At 48.3% G+C, this 21,734-nt stretch overlaps 1 protein-coding gene across 5 annotated transcripts in view; it reads right to left on the bottom strand.

Annotated features, from left to right (window-relative positions):
* Positions 1–2,745: 2,745 nt before the first annotated feature.
* The window catches only part of COL27A1 (collagen type XXVII alpha 1 chain), a 142,390-nt gene continuing 123,401 nt past the window's right edge, over positions 2,746–21,734 (bottom strand). For 3 of the 5 annotated variants that reach the window (XM_032478266.1, XM_032478264.1, XM_032478265.1), the window contains 12 exons: positions 21,014–21,067; positions 20,440–20,502; positions 20,009–20,062; positions 19,831–19,866; positions 19,700–19,717; positions 19,438–19,473; positions 19,137–19,163; positions 17,113–17,178; positions 15,966–16,134; positions 14,848–14,957; positions 5,560–5,778; positions 2,746–4,717 (listed from right to left, as the gene is read on the bottom strand). In XM_032478266.1, coding sequence (XP_032334157.1) covers positions 4,571–4,717; positions 5,560–5,778; positions 14,848–14,957; positions 15,966–16,134; positions 17,113–17,178; positions 19,137–19,163; positions 19,438–19,473; positions 19,700–19,717; positions 19,831–19,866; positions 20,009–20,062; positions 20,440–20,502; positions 21,014–21,067 — 999 coding nt within the window. In that variant the 3' untranslated portion in view covers positions 2,746–4,570. Of the gene's footprint in view, positions 4,718–5,559; positions 5,779–14,847; positions 14,958–15,965; positions 16,135–17,112; positions 17,179–19,136; positions 19,164–19,437; positions 19,474–19,699; positions 19,718–19,830; positions 19,867–20,008; positions 20,063–20,439; positions 20,503–21,013; positions 21,068–21,734 lie in introns of those variants that run through there. The other 2 variants (XR_004319438.1, XR_004319439.1) reach the window with 2 other exon arrangements.

Raw genomic sequence — 21,734 nt, 5'->3', positions numbered from 1 at the left:
AGTACTGGCCCTGGATAGCTAAGGTGCATATCAAAGGAATGATTTCAATGAGCCCAGACTTTGACATCTTCCCATACAGAGAAAAGCCCTAAGTTTATTAACTTGCGATGTCTGGTTTTCTTTAATTAACAGTAATCTTTTGATATTCCGACTACCTGGTGTTTGCTGCAAAGCTCCTGTATATCCTGGTTCCTCCTACCTTTCTGGAGCAGTCGCTCAGAGCAATCTGAGAGGCTGCCTCCCACGCTTGTAGTCCTCACAAAGTCTGCCACATAAAACATTAGTCTTAACTTTTAAGCTGTGCATCTTTTTTCAGTCAACAGAACAATAGCCTCCTGCTTTGTGGTTGGCAAGCAGGGAAAGGCATATCACCCCCAATTTTTCTGGGAGAAAAATTGAAGTCCAGAGAGAGAGAACAACCCCCCCCCCGCCCACCCCCAAGACCATGTCTCAGGATGCTGAGACTTGAATCCACCTGCCAGCCTCTCCCCTTCTTGCGCAGCCTTGTCGCAGCCCCAGCACCAGGCTGCTGGTCATTGTAAGACATGACTGTGTGGCTGTCCACAGCTGAAGCTTCATTCACTGTGGACAGAGCAAACACGGGCCTGGGCTTTTCCCCGGGGAAGTCCACCTTGGTTGTTTCCGGACACTGAGTTGTGCAACAGGGGATTGGGAACTGCAGGTGTCGCTGGCTCGGGAAGAGCTGCCTTCTGGCCCCAACAACCTTCTGGGAACGAGCTGGCCCAGTGTGAAAAATATTGCCTGCCATATCAGTCAACAAGGATCCTGTAGCCACCAATATGCTGTCCCAAACATTGGATAGGACTTACTTATACTAAAAAAACAACCTTACTGTTTACCTGAAATTCGAATTTATCTGGGTGTCTTGTATTTATTCACTAACTCTGGCTAACACTATCTCCCAGAGTCTCACTCACTTCTTCCAAGTAGGTCTTGTCTCTCAAGAATCTCACAGGTAAGAACTGCTCATATTGAAGCATCGTTCGTAATTGTCAAAAGATGGAAACAATCCACATGCCCACCAATGGATGAATGGATAAACAAAATCTGGTCTAGCCATACAATGAAATACTACTCAGTCATAAAAAAGAATGCAGTACTGATCCACGCTCCAACAAGGATGAACCTTGAAGACGTTATGCTAAGTGAAAGCAGTCATTCACAAAAAGGTCCTACGCTGTACAATTCCACTTACATGAAATATCCGTAGTAGCAAAGTTTTGGGGTTTTCTGGGAGCATGAGCAGGGGGAAATGGGGAGTGACTGCTTCATGGGTATGAGTTCATTCTTGGGGGATGAAAATGTTCTGGAACTAGACAGTGATGATGGTTGCCCAGCACTGTGAATGTACTAAATGTCGTTAATGGTAAGTTTTATGTTATTTGTATTTTGCCACACTAAAAAAGGGGGGGGGTGCTGCTCATGTTGACCCTCAATATACCGCCTCCTTGTGTGTTATGAGTTGAATTGTGCCCCCACAAAAGATCTGTTGAAGTCCTAACCCCATTACCTGCGAAGGCGGCCTTCTTTGGGAATAGGGTCTTTGCAGATATAAGTTGAGATCTTTAGGGAGGGCCCTCACCCAATATGACTGGTGTCCTTATAAAAAGTCACGATTACAGGGACACCCAGGGAGACTGTCATGTAACTACGGAGCCAAGACTGAGATGGTGCTATTAGAGCAGGCAGATAGCTAGATACGAGCAGAGAAAGGGGGACGCAGGCCAAATGGCAGGAACTGGGCAGAAAGGAAAGACACAGGTCAAATGCAGGAAACCATGTGTCATGTGAGCACCGGGGAGTCCCTGGGCAGAAAAAGAAAAGCAGGAACCTCTGGGCTGATAAGTGGTCACACCTTTTGGGGTGATGAGCGACCCAGGCCGATAAAGAAAGGTGTGAAAAGACAGGAATCTCCAGTGTCCAAATTTAACCTTTTGCTCATGAGGCCCTCATTATAATAAAATTAGCCTTGCAGATTAGAAGTATCCACCACACACTGAGGCCATGACACTTTCCATCCAGACTAAATAAGGACAAAATCCCTCCCTCCCTTCTGGAAGTCCACCTTGGGTGAAAATAAGGGAATATGACCCCAAATCCTTCCCTCACCAATGAATATTCTACCCATTCATTTTTACACTCTATGTAACCAACTTGCCAAAGAAACTCAGCGCAGCCGCTCACCTGAGCCTGCCCGCTCTCCCTTTAGAGTGTACTATCCATCCCTTAATAAATCCCACTTTTTACTTTCTTAACCTCTGCGTCTTGTCTCTGAATTCTTTCTGGGACAGGACAAGAACCTAGACACCGATTACATCCACCGGCAACAGTGTCACTCCTAACCAAGGACCTGGTCGGGCCACAGATGCTGGAAGAAGTAAGGAACCTCCCCTAGAGGCATCAGAGGGGTAGCGGCCCTGCCAACACTTTGATTTCTAGCCTCCAAAACTGGGAGAGAAGCCCCTTCTGCTGTTTTCAGCCACTAGTGGTACTGTTTGTGGTACTGTTACAGCAGCCCTAAGAAATCAAAGGGACCTTATGGGACCTGACTCCCTCACTTTTAGGGCCCCCTCAAGGTGCCATATCTCTCCCTGTACCCCTTCCTTTGTTTGGGGAGAGCAGAATAAACAGGGCATCCTTTGAGCATCTGTCCCCCACTCCCCCAGCCCAGCCAGAAACCCTCCTCCAGGCTTTTCAAAGAAGCACACGGCCATAGATGTGTCATTCCATTGCCTCAGTTTTAAATATTTATTTAAAATCCAGAAGGGAAAAGGAGAAACGGAACCCACTGGGGTTTTAACACATTGACATGTGGACAGAGACATAAATGAGGACAGCAGAGAAACCCCAGAACAAGACAGAGGCCAGGTGGAGACTGGCGGCTGGGGAGACGGAGCGCTGAGATGAGACCCGAGCTGCTACGAAAATGCACTTCCGGGGAGCATCCGGGCAGGCGGGGGGCGGGGGGGCGGATGGAGATAAGAAGTTGTGGGGGCCAGAGTGAGGTATTAAATAATGAAAATCAAATCCAATTCCCAAAGAGACACAACTTTAGGAAAAAAAAAAAGACACAAATAGACTTTCACATAAAATTCCCCCTTCTATAAAAATAATTCCATAGTTAAAAAGACCTCAAAATCCAACCTGGGTGCTGACTGGTTTGCAGATACAGGACAATTCAGATTACCCTGAACAGCCCTACCATGCTGAATTCCAAGATTCCCATAAGGAGTCTTTCTCCTCAGCTCACATTTACACTTGGAGCTAATGACTGCTGGGTTTTTACAGAATTGAATGACAATGAAAAGCAAGAGACAAGCTCCAGGAAGGGAGGACATTAGGGGATGGTCTGTGGCTTCTTGAGATGGTTCCATATTTACGTTCCACCTCCAAGGCCAGCCCTGACCCAGTGCCCTTCCCCTAACTGGTTTCTTCAAGGTCAAAGCTGCAAGGTAGGCCTGTCCAGCCTAGATCACACCCTCCAAGACTAGCCTAACTTTCCTCCAGGACCATGAAAGGTCAAGTTAAAATCCTTCATGCTTAGGCCTCCCCCTGGCTTAAGATCTTAAAGTTCATAAGTTAAAAAGTAAATCTTTCTACTTCTGTTTCTGGTTCTTTTTTGTTTTTGTTTGTTTTTTGTTTTTTTTTTTGCTTTGCTTTTTTTTTTTTTTTCCCTTCTACATTTCCTCCCCTCTCCTTAGCAGATTACCTGATGAGCACAAGGGTGATGCTAGGAAAATTACTAAAATTCCCCAAACTTTGTCATTTGGAGGAGAGAGAAAAACGTGGATGATACCCCACATCCCAATGTTTCTTCAAAGTCTGTGGCAAAAATGGTAGCACCTTCAGAATCTTAAATAGGGTTGTTTTTTTTTTCCTTAAAAAAAAATCACATACACTACAAGACAATTGTGAGCACCAGCGATTTCACAGTGGGAGGTAGCGGACGTGGGCACCCCCAGCCCCGAGGACCTCACCTCTCCCTCAGCATCCATTGCTTCCCACCCCCGGCTGCTCTCTCTCACCTTCTCACCTCTTTCCCAGGTGAAAAAAAAAATAGTAACGCACCTTCTTCGTGTTTGTTTAAATAAAATATATATACTTCTTTCTTTCCTTTTCTCCTTTTTTCATGTCTCCTCTCTAATATTGCACATCAAAGCTCCCTGGCAGGGACCAGCTGACGCGATGCCCCCTTCCCTCAAGCTGGCTGGAACGTGGGGCTCTTTGGGCAGGAAGCTGGGGAGGGAGGGGGTGGCCGCAGAGCTGGGAGATGGGCTGCGGGGCTCAGGCGGGTTGCAGGCCCAGCTTGCTCTGGCTGGCTCTTTGGTTGGTCTTTGAGGCTGAGCTGGGATCAGTTGTTCCCGAGGACACTGCGTGCCCTGCTACCCTTCAGCCTCTTCTACTGGGCAGACAACAGCCAGGGCCCACTCAAGGATCCTTGGGCAGATGAGCTGCCTCTCCTAGGCCCCCCTGCGCCTAGGTACCCTCCGGTTGCCTCCTCCTCCTCTTCCCTCCCCCTCGAGGCCTAGAGGAGCCAGGAGGTCAGAGGTCAGAGGAAGCACGCAGGTCCAACTTCGAGGCGGTACTGCTTCCCTGATGAGGCAGGAGGGAGGTTGTCCACGCTGACAATGGGCAGCTGCTGGGGGTCCTGGGTCCGGAAGGTGAAAAGCGTCTGATGCCAGCGGCCATCCTGGACCTGAAGGTAGAAGGAAAGGGGTACACACATACCCATCATGGTCCTCATTGTATATCACATGCACTTCCCCATTATTTTATGTCACAACTTTTAATGTCCACATGGCACTTTACTGTTGCAAAGACCTGTGCTTCTCCACTTAGATGGCTTCTACTAGTTTGATTCTTATAAGTAAAGCTGTCATGACAATCGTCATAGCTAAATTTTTGTGCACATCCTTAATTATTTCCCCAGAACAAATTCTAGAAGTAGATTTGCTGGGTCAAAGGATAGGTTCAATTTTAAGGCTTTGGATATACACTGGAGATATATGTGCAGCTGTTGTCCTGAAAACCTCTACCAATTTATTTTTACGTTTTCCAAATAGCTTTGTGTGAGAGTGTTGGTTTCCCCACATCCTCAGTGACACTGTGTATTACCAGTTTTGTTTAATCTTGTGTAACAGGTATTTGAGACACCTTCTTGTCTCCCTATTCCCCTACAGTCTACCCTATTTCAGGCCTCTGAAAATAACCAGAAGGTTAAGAGGCGAAATCAGCCTGGCAGGGTAGGGGCAGAGAGAAGAGGAGACCCATGTCCTTCCACAAGCAGCCTTGCAAATGAACATGGCGTTGACCAGCTGGTAGAATTTTTACCAGCCCAGATCTTCCCTCAGAAGTTTCCCAGAGAGGAAGTGAATAAAAGCAGTTTTATAAAACTGCTATAATAAAATTATTACACAAAGATAAAAATTATATATCTATATCATACTGGTATATTGTAGTATAAAATTGTTATTATATAAGAACACATTTTTCCACTTGTCTGTGCATGAGGGGCCAGTAAGGGGCCCCGAGAGTTACCTTGCAGCCATCCATTGACACTTCTGGCCTGAACTGACCCCCGGCTTCAAAGATCTGCCCGTTCCAGGCCCGGAAGCGCACAGCCTGTTTGGCTGGGGTCTGCCTGGTGCCCTCCTGCCACACGGTCATGTTAAGGCAGTGGATGGTGATCTGCTGTGTCACCTCAGAGCTTAGCAGGTGCAGAAAATTCATCTGGACCCGGCTGATGGCAAATTCCACCTGCGGAGGAGACACAGCAGTGAGGCAGGGTCGGGCTTGGCTGCCCACAGCTCTCAGAATTCCTCACCTTTCTCTGGAAGGCCCAGGGATAAGCCCTTTCCTGGTCAGCAATTCCCAGCCATGCTCCCAGAGGTGGGCTCACTCAGAAGACAGGAAAACTGAGGTCTGTGCAAGACAGTCCCACGGCCAAGGAGTAACAAATAAGGGAAAGAACCAAGGTCTGCCTGACTCCAGCCAGAGCTGCAAGGGTCCTAATGCACTGCATCGGGCGGGGTCTTTGGAGCTGAGCTGGGATTCAGAGGCCCAGAGAGGAAGAGGATCTTGCCCAAGATTGAGAGGCTCTGGGAGGGCAGAGGCAGTAAGTGCCTCCCCCATGTTTCTAAGTCTCAAGATCCTGGGGTGGGGTGGGTGCTGCTGGAAAAGGCAGACCTGACAGCAAGCCGTAGGACGGGATTTGGGGCTTGAGTGGTTGCAGGGTAAGTCCTGACAGTTGGGGGTTGTCTTTTTTTGGAATGCACATGTCCGACTTAAGCTTTGATTGCTGAAGAATCCACTTCAAAGAGGCATCCACTTCAAAGACAGACTATCTCAAATAAACACACTGCCAGCCACAGGACTAGATAAAGAGCCAAGCCACCTCCATGCACTGAGGCGCCTTTGTTTTCGAGATCTGGATTGATTTCAATAACTGACCTTCTGGGCTACTTGTCTTCTCTCTTCCCATGCTTTAAATTCTGACCCTTATATTTTAAATTCACCAACAAAGAGTGAGCTTGAGAAATCCTAGGCCACCCCCACCCTGCTCGTAAAAGCAGAACCTTAGGCCCGTGACCTCTCTCTCCCCATGACCTTGCTGTGTGGCCCCAGGTATGCTGTATAATTTCCAGGTCCCATAAATAATAAATCCTTATTTTTTCGAAGTTTCCTGATGGTTATTGCCAGAGGGCATCTTACAGTCATAGTAAGAACCACACTGGCTGGTCCAACCGTAACACTGGTTACTGATAGGCTGAGACCAGCACACACCAACTGGTGTAGCTGGCAGGACTGCACAGTTGCCCTTGCAGTCAATCTAGGCAATGCTTACAACTTGCTTACTAACGCCTGGCTCAGGTGGGTAGCACCATCTGGGGCAGGGGCACGCTTGCTGGGGGTGCGTCTCACTGCCGTGTGCTTTTGCATATTGCCCCTGTTCTGTGTGCCTGTGGTATCCGACCCAAAAGGTCATGGCTGCCATAATAATCCAACCGTCTTCCCAGAGCAGTGTGATCAAGGCCATAGGGTCTAACCAGCCAATCAGACCACTAATTATAGAGGACTTAATCGATGATTAATGTGTGTAAGGGTCCTCTATGCCGCAAGGGCAGAGCTAAGGGAGGTGAACTGAATCACAAGGCTCTGTCACTGCCCAAGGAAAGGCTCTGGACTAAAGGCAGGCAGAAAAGACTCCTGTAGGTGAGGAGTCCGCCTGCCACCACTGAGTTGGTGGCTGTGCCTGGACTACATGTCCTAACCCAGAAGAGTGAAAATGAGACAGGAAGGAAGGGGGCAGGGCACAGCCATTAAAAGAACGACACAGCAATTAGCACCAAGATAGAGGAAGATGCAACTCCCAGTAGACTCTGAGCTCCAACACACGCTCACTGAAGTACAACAGCTGCTAAAAGGGCCTCCCACAGGTGCCAGGCCGGTTTCAAGGCTGACCATAAAAGGTCAAAGGGTGGGTGATGGCCCAGTGCCTGGGAATCCCAGCCCCTCCCCCTAAGTAGTTGGAATGATCCTCCCACTTGTTAGCACATGAGATTACCGAGCCCATAAAAACTAACCCTGCATCTCATGTCCTTTTTCCTTGCCTTTTGAGAAGGTCTGCACTCCACCTATGGAGTGTGCAAATCTTCCTTTGCTTTAACCACCCCCGCACCTGGTGGACTCTCTGGCCTCTGACATAGCCTGCACTGTCTATGGAATATGTATCTTTCTGAATAAATCTACCTTCACTCCACTGTGGCTCACTCTTTTTTAAAAAACATTTTATTTATTTATTTTCATTGATTATTGTATTTTGGGAGGGGTTGGGGGAAGGTAATTAGGTTTATTTATTTGTAATGGAAGTACCAGGGCTTGAACCCAAGACCACATGCATGCTGAGCACGTGTGCTACCATTTGAGCTACACCGCCCCCTTGGCTCACTTTTGCATTCTTTCCTGTGTGAAGCCAAGGACCTTTACTTGATGGGGCGTGTCCCAGGGACTTGCCTAGGACCTGGGACATGGTTGTCCTCTTGCTCCTCAATTTTCCTGTATCAAAATAACCTTGCAACTGGACAGCTGGAAACCAATGGGCTGCCAGAAGGAAAATACGACAGAAATCTATGGTCCCTGTGTCAAAACTCCACTCATTACTGTTGCTCTTCATCTCCTGACCTGATGGGACGTGATGGGTCCCATTCCTGGTGTGATGTTACTAAAAAAATGAACGGACAGATACAAATGTCCTAAACATCTGGCGCCGGCACCTCCTAAGAACCCTGAGGAGGTGCACCAGCTCCTTGGTAAATGCAAAACCCCATGGACGCAGCCTGGGCGTTGCTCAGTGCCAGCATACCAACATGCCAAGGCTCTACATGCCTGGGGGCTTTTTTCCCAGAGACCCTGTGCATACCACACTAGTGGAAGCAGACCTCAATCCCAGACAGGTCTCCTGGGAAACCCTGGGGAGGAAAATGGCCAGCTATGAAGAAGCTTCACAGTGATGTCATCCAAAAATTTCCCATAACAACACAGAAGATTAAGGTAATGGGAGAAAATCGGGAAGTAGACACTGAGATTTAAAAAAACAAACAAAACAAAACAAAACAAAAACTACACCTTAACTGAAATTCAAATCTCTCTTAAAGATTTTACACAGCAGGAAGGAGAGAGGGGAGCTAATTGGCTACTTCGGCGGGCGGGGTGGGGCTTGTTTGTTTGTTACAGGTGCTCAAAAATGCATCAACTGGCCGATATCTCTAAAAACCCTAAAATCCATCATTTTCTTAAAGATCCGTCCAGGCTATCTGCTCACTTCCTCCAAGAGCCTCAGCCCCCTTGGCTTTCCCCTGAACACATCTCATAAGGCATCCCTGTCGCCAAGGGAAAAGCTGACAGGTCGTCCTCTAGAATGAAGAAGAGGGAGAAGGGAAGGCAAAGGCCCCTCGAAACATCAGTATTTGGCCAGCCTCCCCCTCAACTTGGATGTTTGCTCCTGGCGTGGCTGCATCCCTCCATCACACAGATCACTGTGGAGGCTCACAGTGAATGGAAAACAGTAAGCTGAGGCCCATCTCCTGCTGCGCAAAATTGGCCCGGTCCAATGGGTTTACCATTTCCATGGCCACGGTGATCCAGATGACCCTCTCTTCATTTTCAACTCTGAAGAGGCCCCATTTGACCCGGAGAATTATTTTTACCACACACTCCCCTCGTTACAGGGTGGTGCTACAATATGTTATTGGAACTGCCAAAACCATACAAAAGGCACTGAAACCCCGGGAAGAAAATTTACATTCTTTCTCGGGCCCTTGAAGATTAAATCTTTGAAAAGGAAACACCCCAGGAGGTAACTAAAACTCTGCCCACAATTGCCTGAGGCTGAAGGGAAAAAAAAAAAAAAGGTGAGAAAGAAGACTTTTAAAAATACAAACTGCTACAAAAGCTCTCTTGCTCAAAATCTAGTCCACAGCCTTCTTAAGATTTACTTGTCAAGGACAAATACAAATACAAATCTGACAAGTCATCTCCACAAATATTAGGGAAAAGCGTTAGCAACTGAAGCAGGCAACTTTAACTTGTTCTGCCTGTCAGACACAATTTGGAGTCAAATGTTATTTATACACTAGTGAATTTTATAGTGTTGTACCTGATTCACGGCTAAAATTCTGGAATGGAAGCTACAGAGTCTCTGTGTCTCAGTGTTTATGTATATCTATGGATGTATATATGATTTCTTTTCTTTCTCTCCATCTCTATTATTGCCAAAATTAATTTGTAAAAGAGCTCTCTTTAATTGGCTTAAAAATACGCACTTATGAATTAAGTATTCCTAAAGCTTGAAAATACAGAAACTAATCCAAATTTTTTTAATGAAGTTGGTATTTAATTTATTTTTTTCTTGTGAAATTTTTATTTTAATTTTTTTTCAGATCTTCATTTTTTTTTTTATTGAAGTATATAGTCAGTTACAATGTGTCAATTTCTGGTGTACCAAATGTTTTTTAAGTTCACATGATCTGGGATAATCTTTGGTAAATAAAAGCTAGTCTAAGTTTGTTTTAATTAAAATAGGTATGTCTTCATGGTCACCAGCATTAAATACACTGCAGATAAACAACTGTTTTGTCAAATGAATTCATGTTTATTACAAAATTGGTCGGCAAGAAAATTAGCTTGAGATGGTGACTGATTTTTGTTTACTGTCTAATGCAGATTTTGTGGGTAGTCTAAGCACAGTGTCAAGAGAGAGAAAGAATTTGGCTAAAATTGGATTGCCATTATAAGAGTTTTCTAAAAATAAGCTTTAATATCAATAATGTACTTACGTAATTTTCTTTCATCTGCCAAAAGGACAAAGGTTTCTTGGAGTAGTGGTCTGCTCCAATTATGAAAGGAGATTATGAAAGGTTTTTTTTTTTTTTTTTACCTTTTAAGTAATCTGGCTAGAAAGCAAAGATTTTGTGTCTTATCAAAATAATCGCCTGTGCTTCATTGTCTTAGTCAGGTCTTTACTTAGAAAATTGCATCTTCTCAATATCAAAAATATGAAAAAAATCAAAAGAGCTAAAATTTGCTCACAGTTATGTAACCTTGTGTATTTGCTTTTAAAATCTTTTGCCACTTTGGTTAAGTAGGTAATTAAGCATTTTTTCATAATGATCTGTGATTCCATTTAGTCAAGTGTCAAAAACATTTGATATTTTTGATAGATGTCCCAAAATCAAGTTCTAAATGAAGGCTTTTTAACCTGGATGTAACTTTGGGGTTTTCCAGAGGGTCCTTGGAACATCTCAAAAAATCTGTTCTCTTTCCTTATAAAAAAAGAGACTTTAAAGTAATTAGGCTTATTTGATATGTTAAATCACATGGGAAACATTGTCAAATAAGAAATAAGGTTACACTTTCCTTATGAGTATCTTTGAATGAACATATGTTATTAATAGAGTCTTCTAGAAATTATATAAAATGCCTACAAGTCTGATACGTAATGTTATCAGTCAAAATTCCAGTTATCATCTTAAAATGGTGTGTGTCACAGAAATAATCAGTTCCTGTCAACTGCATTATAATGAACTTCCAACAGATTTTTAACCTTGGGCATTTTAAAGTCTTTTGTCATTTATATTGTTTTACTCTGATGTTTTTGCAAAAGTGCTTCATCTTCAGGGAGATTTGTAGAAAGGACTCTGGCAAGTACAGGTTAAATCATACCACTTAATGGGTAAGGATTTATAGAACTCTAGGAAAAACTAGACTCAGGAAACTGCTAACAAAAGGCCAACACCAAGGATTAATCACATAGGACTGAATGAATTGAGGAGACTGTTTATAATTTTTTGACTTTTGTTTGAAACGTTGCTGGTTCTCTAATCTTTTGTTTTCACATTTAAGGAAACTTTTTCTCTTAAGCTGGCAATGACTTACAGCAATTTGGTAAAGTACATCTTTGTGAACAAAGATGACACAATTGCTGTTTCTCCCTACCTGATCCTTCTAGAATTTGGAAGCTCTCAGTGAGTATTCTTATTCTTATGGCAGTATAATTATTTGCATAAGTTCAATAAGAATTTGTTCTCCTTGTAACAGGACGGAATTAGAAATATTGGTTATCACCCAGGCTTTGACTGGAATGTTATATTTGAGAGAGACATAAATAGATTCAGATATGACCAGACCACTTAAGGAACTAAGGCTGACTTTATGGAGCCAATAAAGACCCTTGGAAAAATTGGCCTGGTACCAGCAGCCTTACCAGATGAGTAAGGAAGGTCACTTACCGGTAGATACAAGGATCTCAGGATATCTGGGGGACTTTGAGAAGAGGGAAATTCACCCAAATCTATAAGTATTGCAGGCAAAGTCTGATGGTGAGTTCTTGGCTTGGCTTCTTAGCCTGGAGAGTCTTTTAAAAGTTCAATCTGAGGCTCTTTACGAAAGGTTCCAGCAAAGCTGACTTAAAAGGGCCTTTGTGGTCAATTACTAGTCTTTCTGCACTTATGTAAATAATCAAATTTATTGAAACTAGACTTAATTTGCAAATAAATTAGTCTTAGTATCTTTAATACAAATGAGGGTGACTGTCCAGAGAAAAAAATTATGTTTCAGTGGAAACTATAACACACAGTCATGGATATTAGATTCTAGTTCTGTTAATTGTCTGTGGTTTTGTTTTCTGCCTGTAATGTTTCAGTTTCTGCAAAACTGAACTGGATGCTGAATTTTCTTGGTTTCACCAATGTCTGACTACAACTCTCTAAACGAATGTTCTCAGTTTTTCTCCCATCTTTCTGACTTGGAATCATTCTGACTTGGAATCAGAATTAAAACTGCCCTTTTCCCAAAGCCACGCAAGCTAAAGTGGGACAGCTTGATAATGAACTTCGGAGAAATCATCGTAACAGCTCACGTATGGACAATCTTTGTGCCTGTTGCCACGTGGGCTACTCAGAAAGATCACCGAGACATTCAAACTGCAACCCAGGAAACCGATCATATAGCCACTGTCTGCCCTCATTCCATCTGAAAATGATTTGAGCCCGACATCTAGAAATCTTCTCAACTGGCTGCCTTCAGAATTCAGAATCTGGGGTTATAATCTGCTCCAATCATTAACCCTTTTTTTTCCTTTCGTTTCCATAGAAATGTCTATTATTAAATACCTGATTACTTGCACCATAAAGGTCTAACTTGGGGAATTGTTCTGCATCACTGTCTCCTGTAATAAGTCATGACCCTTTAGCTGAATTGACCTATTCTCAGGACTAAGATACTGGTTCGATGAGACGTGGAACAATCTACCAACTCAGGACAGGTTCAAATTTACCCACTTACACAAGATGCCCAAGAAGTTAAAATAGTTCACAGTATTACTCATATCTCTGAACAAATTCCTAGGACACCTGAGATCATTGACTTAGTTTCATTGTGGGACCCTTCAAGTTTGAGACAATGGCTACAGAATGAATTTCAGACTGTTGCCTCTATAATTATTATAGAATTTCCTACTAGAATCCTCTTTAGATGTATTCTTTCTGGGTTACAAGGGGGCCCCACCCCTGCCTTTTAGCATATCAGCTGTCCAGGTGGTTAATGTCCTCACCACTGACTATGAAGCTCCCATCACAAAGCATCCCAGGCTGGACTGCAGTGCAGTCCCTGGAAGTTGAGGTTCCTCTGCTTTGTGATGCGAGTGCCCCACTTAAGCTTTCACCGCTGAGGCATCCACTTCAAAGTGGGCTGTCTCCAATAAGCACCTTGCCAGCTCCGTGACTAGACCTGGAAGAGCCAGGCCACCTCCCAACGCTGAGCTCCTTTGTTTCTGAGCTCTGGCTGATTTCAATAACTGACCATTTTAATCAGTTGCTTTTTTTCTCTTCCCATTTTTTTTTTTTAATGGTGGCACTGGAGATTAAACCCAGGACCTCATGCATGTTAAGCACACATTCTACAAGGAACTATTACCCACCCTTCTCTCTTCCCTGTGCTTTAAATTCCCACCCTTATGTTTTAAATTCACCAATAAAGAGTCAGCCTGTGAAATCCTCAGCACTGCCCCTCCCCTCCATAAAAGCAGAACCCCAGGCCCCCGAACTGTCTCTCTCTCTGTCTACCCAAGAACTCACTGTGCGGCCCCAGATGTGCTGTGTAATTTCCGGGTCCTGTAAGTAATACATCTACATTTTTTTCTAAGTTTCCTGATGGTTAGTGCTGGAGGGCATCTTGCAATCATAATAAGAACCACAAGGGCTAGTCCAACCACAACATTGGTCATTGATAGGCTGAGACCAGCACATAACAGTGGTTGATTGTTCCTGACAGCAACTGAATGGTCAGTCATGCTGCCAACCCAGGTGCCAACTCTGGCCTCACCCCTCTGCCAGGCAGGTTTGCCATACAGCCCCTGAACCTGAGAGTCAGAGGGAAAAGGGCCTGCTGGACTGGCTCTGAGCCAGTGAGCTCTGGCTGTGGGGGCAGTGGTGAGGTTGACGTTTCCTGTTGAACCTAGCACCTGGCTCAGTGGCCGGCACATGGTGGGGAACCAAAAAAGACTTGCTGACCAGCTGGCTCACCTAAGGATGCTCAAACTCTGGGTATGCCACAGTCAGCACAAGGTACCTCCTGGAGCTTCCCCTGGGGGCCGACAGGATGGGATGCAAGGGGGCTCTGAGTTCCTGCCTCTCCTGCAGCCAAAGAAGCTCTTTTCACTGAAGCATGAACCATACATTTTGGAGGACTTACTGTAACTGTAGACCCACAATCCAGTGAGGGGTTTCTTGAGTGGGGGGTATGGTTATCCCTTAGGCAGGGGAGTATTATGTCCCACTGCATCTGCACGCTGTGGTTTGCTGTTGAGTTGCCCAGAACCACCTAAAATTCTCAGCCCAGAAACCAGCATATGGTAAGCAGGCACTCAACATGAGTTACTTATTTGCACACACAACCCCAAAAGCATGTCCCAGGTGAGCATCAAACTGACTTATTTTGTGCTGATGGTTCATGGTTCTCCAAGCAAGGCCAGCTTGGCCAACAACACTGTTCTAGATATTAGGCAGAAAGTTCTGTTTGAAGGAAGAATCATTAGCATCACACAACTCAAAAGGGTTGGAAATTCAAGTCTGGAAACCATGGATTTAGGACAATTCATCCCCAATGTACAAATGAGGAAACTGGGGTTCAGAGAGAGGAGATAACTCTCTTCCCAAGGACAAGCAGAAAGATAGTCAAGGCTTAGTCCTACACCTGGGTGGGCTGTGGTCCAGGGTGGGGAGAGGGGCACAGAGAATGCCAGCCAGCAGGGGCTGGGGAGCAGATGAGTACCTTGGAGGCTGTGATGGGCTTAAGACACGTCTGTCCACCATGTGTGAAGTTGCAGGAGACTTCGATGGTGTCGGATGAGCAGCCAAGGTTTGGATCCACCCAGTAGGTACCTGCAGGCAGCACGGGATGGGGGTGGTGTATGCATGTGGGAAGGAGCCCAGGGCTTGGTTCTGCATCCTCTGACGGGCTGAGTCCCACTTGGACATGTAGTTGGGAAGGGGGAGAAGAAAAGGGATTCCATGTGCCTCGGGGTTGGAAAGAAACCCTCTGGGCAGAGCTCATAGCTGGCAGAGTCCCTGGAGGGCCACATGGCAGAATCCTTGCCTGTGTCGCTGTTGAGAAGGGTCCATTTTACAGAGCGGAAAACTGAGGTTGAAAGAGGCTGAGCCACTTGCCAAATGGATTTCGGGACCATTTAGTTGAATGGTTTCACCGCCAAGGCTAGGGGTCCTCCTTGAGCTTGGTGGGAGACCATGCTTCTACCCCATCATCCAGGCACCTCTTCTGGCACCTGGGTTCCCCACTGGGTTTCCAAGGGAGCCAGAGGCCCCACAGCAGACAGAGTAGGGCAGCCAGCCCCTCATCCACCTTCCTGTGCAGTGGAGGGAAGAGTGGCTTGCCCAGCTCACAGAGCTGTCAGAGGCAGGGCTGACATTTGAACTCAGGTCTTTCTGCCTCCAAAACTGTGGTCCTTCCATGAGACCACATCAGTTTGCAGAGAGAGGAGAGTTGGATGAGGTGCAGACAGAAAGGGGGGAATCCTGGCCCTCCAGGGAAGCTATGATGGGGTCCCCTCCTGGCCCTGGGGGCTATTTCTGGCAAAGCTCTTGTCCCGTTGAATTGAAATGGCCTCCAGCTTGCGGATCTGTGGGCTCTGGAAGAATGGGACTACTCACATGGGATTCCCACTATATCCTCACACCTCAGGAAGCACAAGGCCTGGCATACTGTGGGGCTGTGCGACTGTTTGTTGAGTGAATAAATGACTGCCTCTCCAAGGACAGAAACATGCATGGCCCAGTTGAGCCAGGACTCTAAAGCACCATCTCCCCTGGCTCCTCCTGGAGCCACACCCTGGGGCAGGAAGCCCTCTCTTTAGACCCTGTGGGCCCTCGTACCATCCACCATCTTCTGCTCACAGTCCATGAGGTCCCGGCAGACCCGGGCGGGGTTCTCTTTGGTGCCCAGGGGCGTCTTAATGCTCTGGATGAGGTTGCTGAGGTAGTGTAAGGTTTTAAAGATCTCCCCTCCCTGGTCCAGCACCAGCCGGTCCGGATGGCTGTAACCCTGTGGTGAGGAGAGAGGGTGCCCGTCAGCCCCTTGAGGTCCTGGCCCGGCTGGAGGTCCGAGCCTCCACCGCCCCAAGTTCTTGCTGCTGGGGCGGTATGAGTTGCCAGCAGGGAGCATGGTTGGGGGAGGGGTTGGGTCTCCCTCCACTTAACAAATAAACGAGGGATCAGGGACATGGTGGGTTTCTGCCACGAGGGCCTAGAGGCTTGATGGGAGTGTAGGGTCAGCCTGGTTTCTGGTGCAGGACAGCGGGAGTCAGGGTGTGCAGGACGCTGGGGAGTGGTCCCACATCCCTCGGTAAGGGGTCAGTGGAGGTCTTTCCACTGACCTCCCCCAATCCTGAATAGAAAGATAACGAGCTTTTCCATCTGCCCTTCCCCCTGGATTGTGAGCCCTGAGAGAGCTACCTCAGCATTCACTCTCCCCATGTCCTGCTCAGGGGACAAATGGAAACGTCTGAAGGAGGTCCGAGCTGGGAGGTAGTGAGTTCCCCATCACGGGAAGGAGGCAAGGCAGCAAAGGGCACACCTGACAGGGCTGGACTAGAGGATGCCTGAGGCCCTTCTCAGCCTGGTATCGGGGTCAAGTTAACTGCTGGCCAGGGCCTTAGCAGAGTCTGTGGACTGGCCCCGAGCTTCCTGCTCCTGGCAGATTGTGGGACTGAACCATAGAAGCTGCTGTGGGCTCTCAGGCAAGATGAACATCTCTTCCTGCCTCAGGAGGAGATGGGTCTGGAGAAAAGCAAAGGACCCTGGGCTTGTTTCTGGCCCCTGCTCTGGCTCGCACCAGCCACGCGACCTGGGACTTATCGCTGTCCATTCTGAGCCTCAGAAATGGCCCCCCGCCCAGGCGTGGTTATGAGATGCCACCAAGGGCCATGAATCACTAGGTGCAGGCCACATGGAGGGCCTGCACGTGGGTCATTTCTGTCCCCACCAGGAAGGGACCCCATGCGGTCAGGACTCCTGGCAGTACCTCTGCTCTCAGTGCTCCACTAGTGTCCATCCACGTCTGGAAAGCTGCCCCAAGGTCATCTTGTTGCTGTGCAGGGAGAAGATGGGGTGTGTGTCCTGGCCCCCTCACCCACCAAGCAGGAGCCCCAGGGTCTGAGCAAGAGTTCTTCCACCCCATCTTCCCCAGCAGGATCCTGGCCAATCACGTGCCTTCTGTGGAACTCTGTCCATCCTCTCTTTGCAAACAGAGCTGACTTCTACTCCCTTCCTCTAGGCACTTCCATAGCTCTCCATCGCCCTCAGGATTAAGTCCAAACTTCTTAACATGGTTACAAGACCTGGCCTGAGTGCTGTGGTCTCTGGCCCTGCCTCTCTTCTCTTTCCCACATGTGCTCTGTGAACCAGACACATACTGTACTTCTAAGTTCCTAAGTACCAGGCTCTCTCTAGCCACAGGGCCTTTGCATATGTTGCTCCCATTGCCTCTGACACTATTCTCTCCATCTGGCTACTATTCCAGTGGTTCTCAGCCAAGGGTGATGCTGCCCCCTAGGGTACATCTGGCAATATCTGGAGACATTAGGGGTGGAGGAGGGGGTGCTACTGGCATCTAGTGGGTAGAGGCCAGGATGCTGCTGAACACCCTACAATGCACAAGACAAGAATCATCTGGTTCCAAAGGTCAGTAAGCGCTGCAGTTGAGAAACCTTGCCCTACACTCATCCTATAGATGTCAGCTGCCATGGGAACTCTTTCCTGAGGCTTCTGCCCTCAGGCTGGGTGTGGACCACTTTCTCTATATTCCCACAGTCCTCTTGTGTCTTCTTTGGCTTGCACTGTAATTGTCTAACATACACCTTGTACCTCCAACCCCAGCGCGGGGCTTACCAGAAGCACAGCCGTGGTCTCACCACAGGAACAGTGAAAGGGAGACTCTCATAGTGAACAGAGCCCAGCATCGGGGTCAGGAGCCGGGACTCAGGATGAACCTCTCAAGTTCAAATCCCCGCCTTGCTCCTTACTAACTACACAATCTGGGCAAGCTGCTTAACCTCTCTTTGCCTCAGTTCTCTCATCCTGATAATGGGCATGATAATAAAACTCTCTCGGAACTGTTGAGAGGAATAAGTGAGTTATTATGTGAAAAGCACTTCTGATCATGTCTGGCATATAACAAGCACTGAATATATTAGTTATTACTCAAAAACCACAAAATCTTCTCATTCTCCATTTTTTAGAGGGAAAAGGTTTTTCCCGGATCTCTTCGCTTCCCCCTAGCTGGCTTCCTTGGTGATAAGAAGGGCTAGAGAGGGTGCAGGAGAGCCCAGGACGGTCACTCCATTTTTGTGGATGAGGCAGGGGGACGGACAGTGAGAAGCAGAGAGGTGAGAAAAGCAGATTGCGAGCGGCTCATGGCCCAAGGGCTCCTGCTCCATTCAGTCCGTCCTGTTGGCCGTTTCCTGGACGCTGCCAGGGCTGCTCCTAACAGGGAGCCAGCACCGTGGTAAAATCGGGATGGACTCGTCAGAGGGCCTGGGAGGGGCTCTGCCTCCAGACAGGCCAGGGACCGAGCCAGCAGCAGTCTTGTAGGACTGAGCCCTTCATCTGCAGAACCTGAGGCTAACTCCGAGTTCCTAGGGCCAGGATTGAGTTGAATCATAGGACAGTCAGCTGGTGTCCCAAGAATAGCTTGTCGGTGTGGGGAACCCCCTTCCCAATACACACAGGTTGGAATGGGTACCAGAACCTTGAACAGCTGTCAGCTGAGCTGTACAGAGTGTACTGACACTCTGAGCCAGCGGTTGGAGTGTCCTCCTGGGTTCAGAGTCAGGGGAACACTCTGGCTAAAACCTGAGTTTCTCAGCCCAGGGCTCTTTCTACTGCTTCAGGGTCCCGGGTCTATCATATAGTGACAAAAAGACGTGGGCAGCCCAGGGTCCAGTTTAGACCCACCATGGCCAGAGAGTGGTCAGTTGCCACCCCCTACCCACCGCCACCCCCCAGGCCTTACCCCAAGTAGGCAAAAGAGAATGTTCTCCAACTTACAAAGTGGATAGGGCTCCCTGGAGGACCCTGCAAAAGAAGAGGCTGGGTCTGTATCTAATGGAGACTGGGTGCTGCCGTCCTGGGGGCTGTCAGGTGACTGGAAGGGCTACAGGGCATGAGAGAACCCACCACACTGGTCTCTGCCTTGCCCCACCAGGGTTATTCCACATTGTCCTGCACGCCTGTCCCGTGAAGTCAGGGCCAGTCTTGTGAAGGCTGCCAGCACAGCCTTGGGTCTCATACAAAGGAACCCCACCTCCTGCCCTGCAGTTCAAGGGGCACTGAGCACACAGTTACCTACCGGTGGGCCGGGCTGCCCTCTGGGACCAGGAGGACCCTGGAAGAAGAAAACAGTGAGGCCCTGGTCAAAGGCCTCTTACCCCCCAGCCAGCCCAGGCCTCCTCCAGCAGACCTGAGATACAGGCACGATGGTGCCCTGGGTACCGACTGAGGACCAGAGGGAAAAAGTGCCCAAGGACATCGCTGGTCATGGGCAAGGGAACCCAGCATGCCCGCCCCTCCCACTCCCCGTCCCCCCAGCCCTCACACCCCAGCCCACTCACCCTCGGACCTTGCAATCCCTAGAGGGGACAGAAGCGGGGACAGAGTTAGGGGACCAGACTGAGTTGTGCCCACCCCTGCCCCAACTCAACCCACCCCCTGCCATAACTGCGCCCCTAGCCCATCCACTCACCAAGTCCCCTCGGCTGCCTTTGTCACCCTTTGGACCCTGCAATAAACCACGGCCCAGTGAGAGAGGGCTCAGAAGGGAAGCTCAATTTCCCAGATGGGGAAACTGAGGCTCAGACCAGCCCTGGGTCACAGGGACAGTCTTGTCTCAGTGGTCTTCCTGGCGAGCCCTCTACACATACCTGGTGTCCTGAAGGTCCCAGGATTCCTAGGGGCCCAATGATGCCTTCCTTTCCCTAAAGGGGAAAGAAAAGCTGTGTGTTCTTGTCCCATGGCCTGGGGAATAGAGTTACAGGGACAAGAGGGTAGAGGACAGCTTGAGTGCCCCCAGGGGATGGAAGGGAGCCAGGGGCCAGCCCGTGCATCTCCTGAGCCCATCCTATATGCCTTGGGATGGGCTACAAGTTGGGAAGGGGAGCAGGTGACGGGGGAAGGATGGCAGCCTGGCTGGCGGGAACGGCATAAGCAAAGATGCAGAAACTGGAATGAAGCCGGTGGGCAGAGGGGGCTCAAGACTAAAGGTGCAGGAGGTGCAGTGTCCACCCAGCTGATGGCTGGCCAGCCTGGGGCCTCGGACACTGTCCCTGCTGGGACAGACAGGGAGAGCACTCACCATCAGGCCAGGAGGCCCCCGAGGGCCTTGGATGCCTTTGAAGCCGATGTCTCCTGGGGGTCCCTGTGGGAAGCAGAAGGGCTGCTACGTCTGGGTGGCCACTGGGTGAGGGCTGCAGCAGCTCCACCTGCCCTGGGGTTGGCCAACCTTTGCCCTCCCTGTTAAGAGAGGCCTTACCTGAGAGGCTCCAGGCAGAATAATGAATGTCCACAATTATTAAGCAGGTGCCAGTGTGCTGGCTTGGTGCTAAATAGTATAGGCTTCTGGTCTTACTTAATTGTAACAACCCTTTACTGTTATTGTGCCCATTTTATAGATGAGAAAACTGAGGCTTGGAGACATCAAGTAACTTGCTTAAGGCACAGAGTAGGTAAATTGTGGAGCTGGGCTTAGAACCCAGGTCTGCCAGAATATGAGCACTGGGGGAAAAAGACACTCGTGCTAGATTCTGGCTGTGTTCCAGCCCACATTATAAGTGCTCAGGAAACGCTTGTTGAATGAGTAAATGAATAAATGAACAAGTAAGCAGATGGATGGGACTTGAAGAGGAAGAGTGTGGAATGGCAATCTGTACCTTGGGTCCGAAGAGGCCAGCCATTCCTGGGAAACCCATCTCACCAGAGTCACCCTGTGGAGAGAACAGGAGGAGATGGGGCGAGTGGGGCCAGGACAAGGGCGTCTGGCCAGTCACGCAGGACCCCTGGGCCTGCCTTCTCGCCAGGATATCAGCCACTCCACCTCGAGGCGATCAGATGAGTGTGATGACACATCAGCCAAGACGGCAGGAGCCTGTGCCCTCCGTCAGTTAAGAAAGCCAAGGCTAGCTCAGGCATTCCACAAGGGATGTTCTAGAACACTCAGGATCTCCTGTCCCAGGTCTTCAAGGAGGAGAATGAAAGGACCTGCAGACTTCCCAACCCATCCCAGAGGCTGGATTAAGGAATGGGCCCCTCAAAGTAACCGCTAAAAGCTGAGGGCCAGCGACATGTCAGGCACTTTGCATGCACTACCACACATGTGAGTTCCCACACCGGCCTGGGGAGACACAATATGCCCCGTTCACAGACCGGAAAGCTAAGGCTCAGAGGGCAGGAGCCTGCTCAACACAGACGTGGAGTGTGCTAGATTCAATTGAGGCATACGATTCCAGATGCCTGGGTTATATGGTAGGTTGTTGCTTAACTTTTAAAGAAACTGCTCAACTGTTTTCCAAATACATTCCTCTTAGCAGAGTATGAGCGCTCCAGTCGCTCTACATCTTTGCCAGCACTCGGTACAGTCAGTCTTTTAAAAGT

The sequence above is a fragment of the Camelus ferus genome, chromosome 4, assembly GCF_009834535.1.
Source record: "Camelus ferus isolate YT-003-E chromosome 4, BCGSAC_Cfer_1.0, whole genome shotgun sequence".
Classification (NCBI taxonomy): domain Eukaryota; kingdom Metazoa; phylum Chordata; class Mammalia; order Artiodactyla; family Camelidae; genus Camelus; species Camelus ferus.
This window is presented reverse-complemented; position numbering and strand designations above follow the sequence as displayed.